The sequence below is a fragment of the Gopherus evgoodei genome, chromosome 9 (genome assembly GCF_007399415.2).
Source record: "Gopherus evgoodei ecotype Sinaloan lineage chromosome 9, rGopEvg1_v1.p, whole genome shotgun sequence".
Lineage (NCBI taxonomy): Eukaryota > Metazoa > Chordata > Testudines > Testudinidae > Gopherus > Gopherus evgoodei.
The window spans coordinates 95,651,017-95,667,516 of NC_044330.1; the positions used below are offsets into that span (position 1 = coordinate 95,651,017).

The 16,500-nt window shown below is 45.6% G+C and overlaps 1 protein-coding gene across 2 annotated transcripts; it reads left to right on the forward strand.

Moving 5' to 3' along the window:
- The first annotated feature begins 3,321 nt into the window (after window positions 1-3,321).
- Window positions 3,322-15,336, forward strand: NKRF (NFKB repressing factor). 2 transcript variants are annotated; one of them, XM_030576289.1, is made up of 3 exons: window positions 3,322-3,605; window positions 9,827-9,963; window positions 12,243-15,336. In XM_030576289.1, the coding sequence occupies exons 1-3, from the start codon at window positions 3,322-3,324 to the stop codon at window positions 14,222-14,224; spliced, it is 2,403 nt and encodes an 800-aa protein (XP_030432149.1). In that variant the 3' UTR covers window positions 14,225-15,336. The 2 variants fall into 2 exon arrangements, with proteins under 2 accessions (XP_030432149.1, XP_030432151.1); XM_030576291.1 differs by lacking the exon at window positions 3,322-3,605 and adding an exon at window positions 9,374-9,465.
- Window positions 15,337-16,500: the final 1,164 nt, after the last annotated feature.

Genomic DNA, 16,500 nt, shown 5'->3' on the forward strand with positions numbered 1-16,500 from the left:
ATTAATATTAAAGATTTATATTGCCAGAGGCGTCAACTAAGTTGGGGCCCCATTGTGCTCGGAACTAAATTGATACATAGTAAATGATAGTCCCCAGGTGTTTACAGTCTAAAGACATGATGTAACAGGTGCACAGACAAACAACTGGGCAGGTTGTCAGTAATGCGTATGGCTGTGGGATGTTTCTTTTAGAATGAAATCCAAATTAATAAATAAAGTCACTTGGCACAGCCTACCAAGAATCAACTTTACAGTTGACAAATCCCACTCAGTTGATTGCTCATCTAACTTTCAGCAACTTCCATGAAAATCTAGGCTCTCTATCTCAGGTAAAAAATGCATTTCTCTCTCACCATCCTCTGGAAACCTAACTGCACGGTGGCTTAGTTGATTTGAGTTCATTGATTTTCATGTGACTTTCAAAATATGCTGTGCAAGTATTTCAGTAACAGTACCTCAAAAGGCAGAAAAGGGGGGGGGGAGGAAGGGGGTTTTCCATACTCAAATTTCAAAGTCACTTTGAGACTTTTTAACAATATTAAAGTTAGTAAAACGAGATGTTTTTTAAGATATGATGGCCCAAGTATAAACAAACTCACTTTATAAACACATTAAAATACTTTATATTTACTTCTCAACCATGTAATTGGTTTTTTTTTTAATCTGAAATCTGAAGACTATTCCCATTTTGCATGATAAGCTATAATCTAGGGCTTGTTCTGAATTCTGTACCATTGTTCTGGAATGTAACCAAGATTTTCAATGGTGAAGACAGAATCTGCTTTTCAAACACAAAAGGCCAAAAATGCAATGTGATGGGATATCAAGTTATTGAAGAACCCTAAACATAGAGGCAGAGCTCTTCTTCTGACTCTCACTGGCACCCAAACTAAATCAGTCTTGAGTGCGCAGGGGGACAGCAACCCTGCAACAGCGGCGGCACCGCTAGCCGGGATCAGCTGTGTCCGCTGCCCCTTCTGCCCAGGCTGTGGCCTGTCATTCTCCCCCCCCCGCCCCAGGGGGCTCCTGCAGTGGATACATGCCAGCACTGGCCCCCATGCACCCTCCCCGGCTTGCCGCTCTTGGGCATGTGAGCTGCTGCTGCCCCTCCGGAAGCAGGCTCAGGGCCCTGTGCCCCGGTGGCAGCTCACATGCCTGGGAGCCGCAGAGGCCAGGGGGTGCATGAGAGCAGGCGCCTGCATGCATCTAATGCAACCTGTAGGAGCCCCCGGGGGGGCACCAGGCCACAGCCTGGGCAGGAGGGGCAGGGGGCACTGCTGCTCCCCACTAGTGGTGCCGCAGCCTTTGCAGGGCTGCTGGCTTCCCTGCGCTGGGCCTCACCACCCCTGCAAGCCGATGCTCTGGCTCTCCGGTGCCTCTGGAAGGTTGCTCCTCCCTGCCAAGCCAGGGCACTGCTCTTTGGTGCTCCCAACCACTTGGCACCCTAAGCGACCGCCTAGTTCGCCTATTGGTTGCCCTGGTCCTGGCCTGATCTTGCAATCAGCCATATTAGCAAGTGGGCATTATTTAGGCACCTATTCCCATTTATATCAATGGGATTTATTGCAGGAGGGGTGCATGGCCCTTACTCACTGTATTATCAGTTGCCTGTATCTCTTATGGAGGTAGTGTTCCCTTTCCTATATGTATGGGATCCAGTTTGATGGTTATGTATAGTAATAACAGTGTAGGCATTGGCTCTTTCATATACAGGGAACATTAGCCACCTGCCTATTCTCTGGAACCCCAGAAATTTGCTCATATGGCAAATGTGAGATGCTTAAGTTTTCAGGTCTTTTGTCTCCCCACAAGTTGGTGTTTAATCAAGGTGTTGGTGTTTAATCAAGGTATTTGGGCCAGTAAGTCTGACTCCCACTCCAGCATGTCCCATCACTGTTTTCAACCCATATCTTGACAGAGATGCAGTTTCTGCTACCACCATCTCTCCTCAGGCTCTTGGGATGCTTTGTATTCTATCTTTTTCAGAGAAGACAGTTGCTTATTGCATAGACATGATCTCCCTGAGACGTGACAACCAAGAGGCAGAAGGTACAGGAGTTGCAAGATGGTGCTGAGTATGCTGGTCACTAGGTCTGTGCCTGAGGCGTGAAGGAATCCTCCCTTCCTCTGTGCTTTCTCTATCTTTGCCGTTATTACCATGGTTTAGTGTCCCATAACCATCCAGCACCAGTCAGAGGTAAGTGCAGAAACAAATGGCTTCTGGTCTCCAAGTGTAAAAGCAGGGATGTTTCCAAAGCAGCCAGAACTCTTCACTTCTTGCTGACCACTCTCTTCTCTCCAGGGTTAACGTTTCCCTGTCCCTTTCTGGTTCTCAGGCACTAGCACAACACTGCAATGTTCAGACTGCAAGTGGGAGCTATGGAGGGAGATGTTTACATTGATTGACACTTCAATGAGACGTGTTGGACAGTCAGAAAAATTATTTTCCCTGATGTAGTTAAGATTTTATATTTTAAATATATACTGTCCAATCATTTAAAAATACATTGTCAGTGTGTGTGGGCATGGACACCCCACTCATCCCCCCCTTGAGTCCCCCGGCCTGTTTGTGTTAGAGGGACTTTTAAAATGTGGCTTAGCGGGAACTGAGCTTGTTGAGGTGAAAGCCCTACAGCCCCGCCACTAGCAGAGGCTGCAAAGTGAGTCGCTCACGCCTGTCTTTAAAGGCGGGCTGAGCCCAGAGCTGGCACGTGGGCGGCAAATCGGGTTAGTCGTCAGGCTGCAGCCTGCGCGGCCCGAGCTCCCGCTGCAGCCGGGGCGCTAAACGCGCTTTTCCTTGCAAGCCGGAGCCGGCCCCGCTGTGCTGCGCGGCGACGCTGGCTCGGGCCCAGGGCGGGAGCGCAGCATTTGTATTAAGCGGAAGGGCACGTTAGTGCGGGGGCAGCAGCAAGTTCCACCCCCGGCGCCGCCTGAGGCTCCCTCCCGAGGCGGCTTCTGCCTCCCGCGTGCACCGCCCAGCGCGGGGCCCCCCCGGCTGCCGCACCCGCCTCGGGGCGCCGCTAGGGGGCGCTGTGAGCGGGGCCCGGCCCCTCTCGCGATCTCTTGATGTCACGCCCACGTGACGAGCGTGTAACAAAAAAAGGTTACAGTGTAGCGGGGTGCAGGCGGCGCGTGAGGGGCCCGGCGCGCGGCCGCACGTGGGGGGCGCGGAGCGTACGCGCGGGGCCCGCCCCGGGATCCCCGGCTCGGGCCGGCCTCTGCTCCGCCCGGCTCGGGCCGCACGTGGGGCCCGGCCCTCCCTGTCCCCGCAGGCCGGGAGCTGGGCTCGCGCCGGCTCGGGCGCACAGGCTGGCCGAGCCGATGGCTGGCGGCTGGATGCTGCTGGGCGGGGATTTCCTGACCCCGCAGCCGCCGCCGCCGCTGCCCCCGGTGCCGCCCCCGGAGCAGCCGCCGCCGCCCCCGGAGCCCGAGGCGGTGCCCGAGCCGGTGCTGGAGCAGTGGCGCCAGTACCAGGAGAGCGACCGGCACTGGGGGCTGCGCCGCCACTTCATCCTCCGCCACCTGGCTAGTTACCCGGGCGCCGCTATCGACCAGCTGTTGTCGCTCTCCGTGCTCTGGACCAACCACGTCTTCATGGGCTGCAGGTGAGGGGGCCCGCGCTGGGGAGCCGGCTTCCCCGGGGGAGGGACGTTTCCTTCCCGGTGGGGGGGGAGATGGCCTCGGGGCTGCCTGGATGGGGCCTCGGGGCCGGTTTTTTCCTTCCCAGTCCGCGTTGACAGAAGCGTGGGGAAGTGACAGGAGGAAGCGGCCGAGTCAGTGGGTTTCTTCGTTCACTCTCCTCCTACCCGTGCTCATTAGCCTTGGTCCCCGGCTCCAGTCTACATCTCAGACCCGATTTCCCGTTGTGTTCCTCGCCATCCTTTCTGCTCCCCTCCAGATCCCACCTTTCCTCTCAGTGCTTTCCATGTTGCCCCCTCCATTCCCCCGTTGCCCGGAAACCTCCTTCCATAATCCATTCCTGAAGGCTCCCATTCACCGAACTCATACTGCTCCTTAACCCCCTCTCAGACAATGGAGTTACATGTACCCCTCTAGACATGAATGGAAAAGGGGGGGGTGGCTATATTATTATTTTATAACACCCTTCCAAAGTGACTGCCCACTGGAAGTTCTTCAGAGTCCATTGGAGAGTTTCTTGCAACATCAGCAATTCTAAGTAGAGCAAACCAAGCTAAGCTTCAAATATAAGATGATGATGATGATGGACACACTTTAAGGATGCCACCAACACGACTTCTAGGGCAAGTGATAATATGGACACCACCTGGAAAGAGAAAAAGAGAGCGACCTAGAGAAATGTTACACAGAAAAATAAAGAAGTGAAATCCTTCAGCATGACACCCAGAAGCCTGAACAGACCAGCACAGGACTGAAATTAATGATGGAAATTGGGGAATGCTCTATATACCTGAGGGTGCGGGAGAATAAAGAAAAATAAATGGATGAGGCACTCAGACAGAAGGAGCTCTCATCATCTAAAGCCTTTTTCCTACTATGAGCACTGCATGGGTCCAGATCTCCACCTGGACAGAACTCGTAGCACAGACTGTAGGGCATGAGCCACATGTGGCTCTTTTATGGTTAAAGTGCAGCTCACGGAGCTCCCCAGGCTGCTCCCCTCTCATTGTCTTCCTAGCAGACTGTGGGATTGGAGCACAGGACCTCTGCCTTGCAGGAGGATGGTGGGGTAGGGGCTTCTGCCCAGCTGGAGGGGAGACTTGGGGCTTCCATCCTGCGGGGCACACCTGCTGGGGCTTGGGGCTTCAGCAGGAGCAGGGCTGAAGCCCTGTCAGGTGCCTCTCTTGGGGCTGAGGTGTGCCTTGGCTCTTGAACTTCTGAAGATTGTCGTGTGCAGCTCAGAAGGCCAGTATGTTTGGCTACCCTGTCATAGGAGAATGAGGGCTGAAATGGTGGACTTGATATTGGAGATATAACGTACACCTGAGGCAACGGCATCGGTTGTAGATACGCAGTTACTCTCTTTGGGCAGACTTGGTGGGTTATATAATTAGTGTGAACCCATTCATTTTTTGTAAGTGATGCTGCAGAAGTGCATTTTTAGGAGTGACTTTGAATGAGTGTGGAGCCCTCAGGAATAGATTTTGGAAGGGGCAAAGCCATAAGGGGCAGCACAGAAGAAGGCATGGAGAGATTTGTGAAAGTGTCATCAAGGTAAGCATCATATGAAGAGCAGAAAGGAATTGGGGGAATGCAAAAGGAAATCAGATCAGAAGAGTAGTTGGGACCTGCGTAATGAAGGGCCTTGAAAGCAAAGAAGAGAAATTTAAATAGAACATAATAGGGAGAGAATACCAGTTGATTCCGAAGTCTGAATATTCCTCTCTTGACTATTAATGTACAGATGCTTTCTTTTTTAGTTATTCTTTTTGGTGCATCCCACTTTCCGGGCCCTAGCATAATGCTGCATACTTGAGATGTAAATGCTAGGAGCAAACTGAATATTTCCTTGCTGTTTTTTTATCAGATACTAAACAGAATCAGCAGCAAAGAATCCTGTGGCACCTTATAGACTAACAGACGTTTTGGAGCATGAGCTTTCGTGGGTGAATACCCACTTCGTCAGATACTAAACAGAATCAGTTTTTAACACATCACCTCCCACAATGTAGGAACCCAGTGTAGGACAGTGTTTCTCAGCCTTTTTGATACCAAGTACCTGCTTTCTGCCTTCCTAATCTGGTGCTGGTCCGTGGAGGGATGATTAAGAAACATCAGTATATTGAGAACCTGAAACTGACCTGAAAATAAAAGTGAAACTGGTCAATTTCCCTTGTTCAAGATGAGAAAAATGCAAAAAGTAAGCGATATAAATAGTGAAAAGTAAGCACCTAAAACTGAATTTTCTGGCTATGTTAAAACAGACTTCAGTAACGGAAGAGCTATGTAGTTGCTATCCCTAGACATAGCTATCATTAACTTGTGGAAACCACAATATAGTAACTAGGATACTGTTTTAGATTTCCATATACCTGCTAGTCAGAATGAAAGGGCTGCTTTCCCTGTGTACTTTGACTGACATTTCTAAAGTTAATGATTTGTGGGGGTGGGGGATAAAGAAATTAAAGAAAAATAGGAACTTCCTGATGACTTAAAAGTATAGTGACTAACTTCAGTGAGGCAGGTAATACTTAAGCAAAGCTCTGAAATACTAAAAGATAATTTAGACTTTAAAATTTAAGATTTGTTAAGTCTTCTTATGAGCAGGGGCGGCTCTAGCCATTTCGCTGCCTCAAGCACGGCGGCACGCTGCGGGGGGCGCTCTGCCGGTCGCTGGTCCCGCGGCTCCGGTAGACCTCCCGCAGATGTGCCTGCGGAGGGTCTGCTGGTCCGGAACCAGCAGACCCTCCCACAGGCACACCTGCGGGAGGTCCACCGGAGCCGCGGGACCAGCGGACCCTCTGCAGGCACGTCTGCGGGAGGTCCACCAGAGCCGCCTGCTGCCCTCCCGGCGACTGGCAGAGCGCCCCCTGTGGCATGCCGCCCCAAGCGTGCACTTGGCGTGCTGGGGCCTGGAGCCGCCCCTGCTTATGAGGCCTGACTTTAGTAGACGCTTCTCATAGTTTGTCTGAATTTCAGTTAACCGTCTTAGTTGGGATCTAAACATCCCCTGCAGTGTTCACAATCCAAATGTTTCACTGTGCTAGTGTGAGACAGCCAGAAAGTGAAACTGGTTATGGTTTTTATCATTTAATCCATATGCAAATAACATGAATGGCACATTGTGTTTTAATATTTAACACTTAGACTGGAAGCTCTTTGGGGCAGAGACTTTTTATTCTATGTCTGTACACCACCTAACATAAATGGAGTCCTGATCCTTGACTGGGGACCCTACCACAGCACAAATAATCATAGCCTCACACTGTGTTGACAGCAGATGTAAGGAAGCACTTTATAGTATATTAAAAAAAACGCATGGTATTTAATCTGATGATGTCCCATTAACCCATTTTCAACCATGGTTGCATGTTCACCATCTCTTTAAAAACTGCTAGGCCGAAAGTTGCTTATGGAGCTAGGGTACCGATTATCGTTATTATTGAAATGCATGCAGACTGACTCCTGCACTTGTATGGAACCCTGCTGTGATGCTGCTGCGTGCAGGTGCAGGTCCATGGAGGGATGGTTAAGAACCATTGGTATAGGGAGAACCTGAAACTGACCTGAAAACAAAAGTGAAACTGCATGCATCTCAATGCAGGGCACTATCTGTCATGTGACTGGTGCCAAGGAAGACCCAGTTACTGAGGAATTACTTGTGGATTACAGAATGGGCAACCTTTATTATTTCTTTGGCATTTTTACTGCCGTCTTACGAGGCGGAATAGGCATATTTAAATCAGCTACATGAGACTAAAATGTCCCCTGTCTGCGCTGGAGATTTCTTAATTCATTTCTTCTACCTTGGCCCAACATAGGCCTTAGGAAGGCTGTCATATCTTGAATAATGATGTTACTGAACTCTCTAAATGCGTAAACAGTGCTGCACAGAACCCACAAAAAATAGGGTTACTTTCCCTGAAGAGCTTACAAACTCTCAGATGATGCGCAAGGGAATAGTTCAGATATGAGATGGTGCAGACACTGTCAGTCAAGAGATTTGTGCAGGAAAACTTCCCGAAAGGTACTGTAGTGAGGTGCAAAATTAACATGCCATACAGTGGTTGTATGGACAGAGGAGGAGAATGGCATGTGACTCTATTATGAAATATAGCTGTATTTATGTGTTATGAAAAAAAATTTCTAATCTAAAATGGTCTTTGCTGCTAGGCAAAGTGGAGGGGGAAGTTTGCTGTTTAAATTATATTAACTAATAATTTGTTCAAGCTCTGATTGTTAATGTTTCCCAGACACCTGCTAGTGAGAGGATTGACCCATTAGCTAGAAGTAGTTCTTGGACCCTTGTGGTTGGGTGCCATCTTTAGTATCATCCTCTAGCTGAAAGGGGATAAAGTTTAAGTTCCAACCCTCCCTTTGGTCCTGTTGGTAGAGAAAAAGGGCTTCCATTTTTCCACCTCCTGGCTGTTGTGGGGGCTCTGTGTCTTCCCCCTGCTGCCATTTTTGGGTCCCTCTGTGCCTGCCATTGCTGCTGAGGCTGCTTCTAATTTTCTCAAGCAGCAGCATGAAATCGACCTGTTTCTTGACAGTTTTAATTGCTGCTCACAGGGTTCTAAATAGTAGCTGCTTGGAAGAATGATGAGCAGCAGTGTAGGTATTGCAGTGTCTCTGCAGACTCAGGAAGAAGTTACTGTCTCAGTTTGCATTCAGAGCGCTTGCTCTTAATATTTAAACGCAGGCTTAAATTCTGGTTAGGTCTCCATCATTGCAAGGAAAGCTGCTAACATACAACCAGTGAGTAGACTTTCCATACACATGTAGCACCAGTTTTGAAAAGCTAATCAAAGGCCATTTGCTTAAAAAAAGTATCTCTGGCTTTTGTTCTCAGAACCTAATGATGACTTCAGTTTTTGTCTGCCTTGATAGACATAATATGCTGACCTGAGCCCCTGCTTAATTTAAATACCAGCCCTGTGGTAGAACAGTGTATCCTTTCTATACTTTGATGGAATATCTACAGCACGTGGCTTTATGCAGTGTTTTCAGGCCATCATCCTTTGTTAGAGATTTTTCAGTTCAGCTTTTTTCATCTAAATATACTGAAAAGATTTAGTAAACTACAAGAGCTGGAATTCTGTAACACTGATGAATTCTGCTAGATTAGAACTGCAAATTATTTTTGCAGTTCTAATGCAACATTCTTTTGCAGCAGTAACCAGACTTCAGGTAATGCAGGACTCCTTATGAAATAACACTATCATACCGTCACTTTTGTGGCAGTTGGATTTGAAATGTTGCAGCGACATAAATGCTAATTTAGAAATAAAACTGTTGTTTAAAGTAATAATTGTTAGTAAAAAGCAGCTGAGTTCCTACAGTAAAAACTTAAGCGTTCCTTAGCTGCTGTCTGACATCAGTGATGGCAAATGTCTGGTGACATGTCACAGATTGTCGCTAAGCTTTTTGTCTAGGCTAGCGGCAATGAGTCACTGTTTCAATACTGTTCTGACTCCACTAAATTAAAACCCAGTACATTAACCTATGTTCCTTTTCAACTGCCACTTAATACAGCAACGAGGAAAATGTAAGTGGTACGTTTCAATAGCAAATCCTTCAAAGGGAGCTTCAGTTTATTAATTCAAAACTCCATTCATTTAATGATTTGCGATGAATGATTGGCAGAATATTTGATGCTAAGATATGTGAGTTTTGTTCAGAATCTGTATGAAAAGTAGTGACTTGTTGCCTTATTACAGATTTCTTCCACAGGGCCCCAGTTCTGCAAGGAGAGCCACACAGAGAGTCTCCCGATTCTTTGGGGTTCCACACAGCCACATAAATCTGCCTGCATGGAATTGATGACAGGTTCAACATAAACTTTCACCACCATTTATTAGAGCCTGATCCAATGCCAGTAAATGTTGACTTTAATGGGTATTGGATCAGGCCAGGTTTGACCAGAGTTTTGCTTGTAATGTCACAGGCAGCTTTCTAGTCCCAATTTAACTTAATTAGGAAGTATCCACAAGCTATGCTATATTGTACAATATATTTCACACAGGCATATTTTTCCTTGTGTGAGATGGTGAGGTCTTGCTGTCTGCATGGTTGCAAATACTGAAATCTTGGTTGTAAAGACACCAGGAGTTTGGTACTGGAAGTGGGAGAGGTCTGGTAAAAACCTGGCAGCATGTTCTAATGTGATCTGTCCTTGAATGAAACACAGGTATGGCTCGCAAGTTATGGAGAAAGTCCTCAAGATGGCTGAAGGTATCGATATTGGGGAGATGCCATCATTCGAGCTGGTACCTCCTGCTAAGCCACCAAAAAGACCCTACTCTCCATCTTGCTCTCCCTATCCCAGTGAGTATATTTGCTTGCATAACAGAGGGGACCTCATTCTCTGTTGCTGCTTCAGATATGATTTTCGGATCACAGGAACTGCAACTGCAGAACAGACCAGTGTCTGCCTCTGACTGTAGCCAGTAGTGGATGCTTCGGGGGGAGATGACAGCAGGCCAGATAAGCAGTGGACAAGTTAGTGCACAGAGGTTCACCACAAGCAGGCTGGATTTCTCCTTCACCGCAGCTGGTGGCTGGCTTATGGTAGAAGTAATCAAAGTTGTGGTGGCTGGGGAACTTGCAAAAGTTTTAAAGCTTAAAGATCTGACTTAGATGTCAGGGTGTTTTTTCCACTGATCTCAGATGAACTGGGTTATGATAAATATGCTGCAACAGAGATGTCTAGATGTACATGGCAGCCTGACCCATAGTAGCATGACAGGTTAGCATTGGATCAGATTGTTCTTTCTAAGTGCTTGAGATGGCCTTTTGCTTCACTGGTGAAGTCACGGGCCTGGCACGTGGGGCATGGGAGTTAAATCTTTTACAGTCGTTTGAACAGAATACGACTACTGGGGTGGAGAAAGGGTGCCCTTTTACTTACTGTATTTATGCATCAGATATTTAATTCTTCAGATTAGTTATACAGTGATTGTCTTCACAGTATTTGTTTTTGTAAAATTTGTGTCTTGTTTCTAATCCAGACAAATTCAAATTAGAAATGAGGCACTTACTTTTAAGGTGAGGGTGAAGTGGTGGATTCTTCCTCTCTTGAAGTCTTCAGATCGAGACTTTTTGGAGGCTATGTTTCAATATCAATTATAGAGCACTTTTCACCAGATCTTTACAAAGGAGGTCAGTACCATTGTCCCCATTTTGCAGACAGGGAAACTGAAGCACAGAGAGGTGAAGTGAGTTGCCACAGTCACTGACAGAGCTGGGGATGGCACCCAGGTCTTCTGTGTCCCAATCCAGTGCTCTATCCAATAGGAAACACTGCCTCCCAAAATTTAGTCTCACAAGAGTGACTGGGCAACAAAATGGCAGATGAAATTCAATGTTGATAAATGCAAAGTAATGCACATTGGAAAACATAATCCCAACTACACATATAAGATGATGGGGTCTAAATTAGCTGTTACCACTCAAGAAAGATCTTGGAGTCATTGTGGATGGTACTCTGAAAACCATCCACTCAATGTGCAGCGGCAGTCAAAAACGCTAACAGAATGTCAGGAATCACTAAGAAAGGGATAGATAATAAGACATAAAATATCATATTGCCTCTATATAAATCCATAGTACACCCACTATTGATTATTGTGTGCAGATGTAGTCACCCCATCTCAAAAAAGATATACTGGAACTGGAAAAGGTTCAGAAAAGGGCAACAAAAATTATTAGGGGTATGGAATGGCTGCTGTATGAGGAGTGATTAATAGGACTGAGGCTTTTTAGCTTGGAAAAGAGATGGCAAAAGAGGGATATGACAGAGGTCTATAAAACCATGAGTGGTGTGGAGAAAGTAAATAAGGAAGTGTTATTTACTTCTCGTAACCCAAGAACTAGGAGTCGCCAAATGAAATTAATAGGTGGCAGGTTTAAAACGAACAAAAGGAAGTATTTCTTCACACAAACAACAGTCAGTCTGTGGAACTCTGCCAGAGAGTGTTGCGAAGGTCAAGACTATAACAGGGTTCAAAAAAGAACTTGATAAACTCATGGAGGATAGGTGCATCAATGGCTATTAGCCAGGATGGGCAGGGATGATGTCCCTAGCCTCTGTTTGCCAGCACCTAGGAATGGGTGACGGGATTAATCACTTGATGATTAGATTACCTGTTCTGTTCATTCCCTCTGAAGCACCTGGCATTGGCCACTGTCAGAAGACATGATACTGGACTAGATGGAACTTTGCTCTGACTCAGTATGGCCATTTTTATGTAAGTTACTGTGCTCAATATAGGAGTAACTGGAATTGTTTACTGAGTGTTATATAGGAGATCAGACTAAATGATCTGATGGTCTTAAAATCTGTGAACCCGACTAGTATCAAAACCACCTTTTTACATAGCAGTAGGTGAAGTGGAAATACTTCTGCAGTATCTTGCCTAGGAATGAAAATTCCACCTATCTATTGCATACATCTTCAAACAGAAAATCTTGGTATCTGTGATGTGGGGAGTGGGAATTCTGTACTCAAAAACGTAACTAGTTACTGCCGGTGATCGTACTGTACATACTCCCTTGGTGTTGTAGAACTTACTTTTTTAATGCTGTAAATTTCACTCATTCCGTAGATCCAGAGCCTCCCAAAAAAGTCCTCCCCAGGTTCCGCGTGAGACCTCGTTTTGAGCCTGTACACTTTGTAGCCAGTAGTGAAAAAGATGAAAGAAAGGAAGATCCTTCAGACAACCAAACACAGGAGTCAAACAAGGATGCAAACACAAACAGCACTGCCCAGTCAGTCGAAAACTATGTGGATTTTGTTTTTAACAGTTTAAATACCCAGGAAGCAGATCCCCAGTTCTCCAACTCGGTGGGTTTTGGTTATGCAAGTAGCCAGACAACCGCCACCAGTGTGGTTTTGAACAGCATGGACACTACCCAGAGTGGTGCTCCACAACTTTCCACTTCCTCTTCAGTTCTCCAGTCTTCATCAGATACTTTCCCCCAGTCAGTTATCACAGCAAAGCAGTATTTTATTGACAAACTCTCAGCAGCAATCTGGAAGAATCTTGCTAACCCAGATGCTAACACTGGGACTGATAAAATTAACTATACATATTTGTTGACTCGGTCAATTCAGGCATGTAAGACAAATCCTGAATATATTTATGCTCCTCTAAAAGAAATTGCCCCTGCTGACCTCCCAAAAAATAAGAAGCTTCCAACAGATGGCTTTGCTTGTGAAGTGAGATGCCAAAATGTCTACTTAACCACTGGTTATGCTGGCAGCAAAAATGGATCCAGGGATCGAGCCACAGAATTAGCAGTCAAGCTGTTGCAAAAGTCTGTGGAAGTTAAAGTTGCTCAGCGGAAGTTCAAACATACCTATCGAGAGGACTTAATAGTGTGTGAGTCTGGCACATGCCCGCAGGAATTGCCTCCTGCTCTCAAACAGCTTGACGATTTTCTAGCTGCCAACAAAGATTTTTCATCTGGGCAGTCTGGTTCTGATCCCTTGCAAGGTTCTAGTAGTTCAACCAAACACTGGACTAATTTTGTCCTCACGGAAAATGCTAGCGATGCTATAGGGATACTTAACAACTCGGCTTCATTTAACAAAATGTCAGTTGAATACAAATATGACTTAATGTCAAACCGCTCCTGGCGCTGTAGAGTGTATTTACAAGACCACTGCTTAGCCGAGGGATACGGCAGTAAGAAAACGAGCAAACATGCAGCTGCAGATGAGGCTTTGAAAATTCTTCAAAAGATGCAGTCCAATGTGTCACCCATCAAAACAACCCAGGTTCAGAAAGTGGGCTGTTCATCCCGGAGTTCTGGCAAAAAGAAAGACCTGAAGGATCTTGTTATCTATGAGAACTCTGAGAATCCCGTGTGCACACTGAACGACACGGCTCAGTTCAACAAGATGACAGTGGAGTATGTCTTCGAAAGGATGACAGGAATGCGGTGGAAGTGCAAGGTGATGCTAGAAAATGAGTTCATTGCTGAAGCCGTTGGGGTTAAGAAATCTGTGAAGCACGAGGCGGCGGAGGAAGCTGTGAAAATCCTCAAAAAGACACAGCCGACTGTCGTCAATAACCTGAAGAAGGGCACCATCGAAGACGTCATCTCAAGAAATGAGATTCGGGGCCGCTCAGCGGAAGAGGCTTTCAAACAGAAGATTAAGGAAGACAACATAGGGAATCAGATTTTAAGAAAAATGGGCTGGACAGGTGGTGGGTTAGGGAAAGCTGGCGAAGGGATACGAGAGCCTATTGCAGTGAAGGAGCAATTTAAAAGGGAAGGACTTGGGCTTGATGTGGAAAGGGTGAACAAAATTGCTAAAAGAGATATTGAGCAGATCATTCGAAATTATGCGCGCTCAGATAGTCATGTTGACTTGACTTTTTCTACAGAACTTACCAATGACGAGCGGAAGCAGATACATCAAATTGCCCAAAAATATGGTCTTAAAAGTAAATCCCATGGCCAGGGCCATGATAGATTCTTGGTGGTAAGCAGAAAGAGACGTAAGGAAGACTTATTAGACCAACTGAAGCAAGAAGGCCATGTTGGACATTATGAACTTATTATGCCTCAAGCTAACTGAGCTTCATGGTGTCCAATTTCTTTGGTGAATGCATAAAGAGATGGAGTTTCCTAGATCCCTAATTAAAGAAACAGATGCTGCATTTTCTTGTTGTGGGATATATTATTGTTTTACTTTGCTCATTTAGTTTCTAAAACTTTATTAGAGAAAGAACTTACAAAGTTCTGTCCAATTGTATTAGCACAACCCAGCAGCCAATAGTGCAGTTACTGTATGTGTCTTTGATATTACTTGTTCCTTCACATTTTAATAGTTTTGTAATAGCAAAAACACATGCCCAACGACAAAAAAATTGACACCATTTAAAAGTATAGTTCCCTTATTCTTTTTGTCCCAGGAAAGAAATTTTGTCTTTTTAAAAGCAGAGGAAATGCAGTTCAGAGGAAAAAAATATGTAAAGTTGGTATTAACTACAATAAAAATAGTTTTATTTCCAGAAAAAAAACCAGGATTTGCCACATTTTGTATGTATCTTAAATTTTGTGTGAAACCTCAATTCTGGAAGAGTTAGCAAAGTAAAATGTCTCTACCGTGTGTGTGTGGTTGTATGTGTGTATGTATGTGGGGAAAAGTCTTTAACCAGCTGAAAATTCAACTTTCTTTATAACTAGTGTTCCAGTTTATTCATAAATTTTCTGCTATACTGAGAATTAATGAATGCACCCTAATCAACTTTGTACTAAACTGAGTTAATGCTGGAAGGATTTTTACCTAGAAGTACTGCTTGACATGTGCAAATGCCATGGTGGCATGTAAAAACCTATTTTTACTTTGACTCTGAGCTCTTAACCCTGAGCAAAATCAAATTGTGCTTCATTATTTCTATCCACTACACTAATGTATCTGTGCTTGTGTATGTCAAGGAGAGATTCACAAGTAAGTCTTGTGCTGCTCCAATACGTGGTTTGAGTGTGGAGTGTCTCCAGGACTGGCCCGCCAGGGCTAGAAGAGCCCTCTGCCTGAAGAACAAATAGTTGGCTGCTACAAGACACCATTTTTGGGATGTGTCCTTCCATCATTGCTGAACTTTTGGGAACCTTCCAAAAACCAGTCCCTGAGCCATGTCTTGTAAAACAGATTAAAAATCAACCTCTGAGTGAGGCAAGTGTAAATTCTCTTTTGGTGCTGCTTGTTCAGATGGGACCTACTGTCTTTTCCAGCTTGAATATCTGATTCACTCAGCCAGCTATGATAGATATTCCTTAGTAGCCACTCTCCTGTTTGTCCCTGTGCTTCAGTTTATCATTCCTGCCTCCCATATCTGCCTCTCCATCTGTTTACATTGCCCTCTAGGTCAGTCCATCCTCCTGTGTTGCCTTTTATACCCTTGGCTTTGAGGAGAGGGGGAGTGGCCCCAACTGGCACTGCAGAAGATCCTGGTGGCTCATGGCACAGGCGGTTTGAATCTCACAGGTGTGAAAATAGAGGCTCATCTTGAAGAACTTGTTACAGGTGAGTAGCATTCACTTAGGAATGAACAAATGCCCCCGTGCCATCCTTGTTTTCATTAGCACATCTCAGCCCATCATCCTGGGGCTTGTTCTGCTAGCTAGGTCCCCTAACTTGGCAGTGGTTCTGCAAGCACGTTCTCTCTTCTGATTCATGCCACTTGCCCACTTTCTCCTCTCCCTCTGAATTCTGGACTCAAGGGTTTTGGGAATTGGTACTAAGAGGGTTAGGGACTGCATGGCATTTTATAATACCTCTAGTATTGGTGTCTCACTCCCCTAACAGTTACTGCTTTTCCAGCAGGTTTCCAAGACACTAACTCTGGGGAGTATGGCAGAGGCAACACTTGCAGAACCACAGTTCCTAGTGAGCAGCCCTTTTCCTGGAAAGTTGTGGTAGGGGTAGAGGAAACTGGCTAAAAAGAACGGTGTTTTCACAAAGTATGCATTTGGTATAATGTGCTGGAAATATTTTATCCCTGAACTCTCTCAAGTATGAGCTTAGTGAACAGGACAGTTGCTGAGATTTCAGTTGAAACTTCAGGAGAGAGCTGCTCAGCCGTCATCCTTGCGCTAAGGATTTGAGAGCCCCAAGCTTTTGCATAGCTATATAGATTGTAAACTTTTTTGGAGGGCAGGAACTATACATCTTATATTTGTCCAGAATCTGTGACATTATGGAAACTACTTAACACTTTTCCTTCCTATCACTGTTCACCTAGTAATTTATGGTGAAGCTCACTCCTTTCTAATGTAAACACCTGTTTTAAGCTGTGATGATGCTGTAGGCCTGTCTGGATCACCTTTAATTTATTTTCAATGACGTGG

Bases quoted from the DNA above. Each gene is read 5' to 3' on its own strand.
- NKRF (XM_030576289.1), top strand. From the start codon at position 3,322: ATGGCTGGCGGCTGGATGCTGCTGGGCGGGGATTTCCTGACCCCGCAG. The intron at 3,606-9,826 runs GTGAGGGGGCCC...AATGAAACACAG, and splicing joins CACGTCTTCATGGGCTGCAG to GTATGGCTCGCAAGTTATGG. The intron at 9,964-12,242 runs GTGAGTATATTT...CTCATTCCGTAG, and splicing joins ATCTTGCTCTCCCTATCCCA to ATCCAGAGCCTCCCAAAAAA.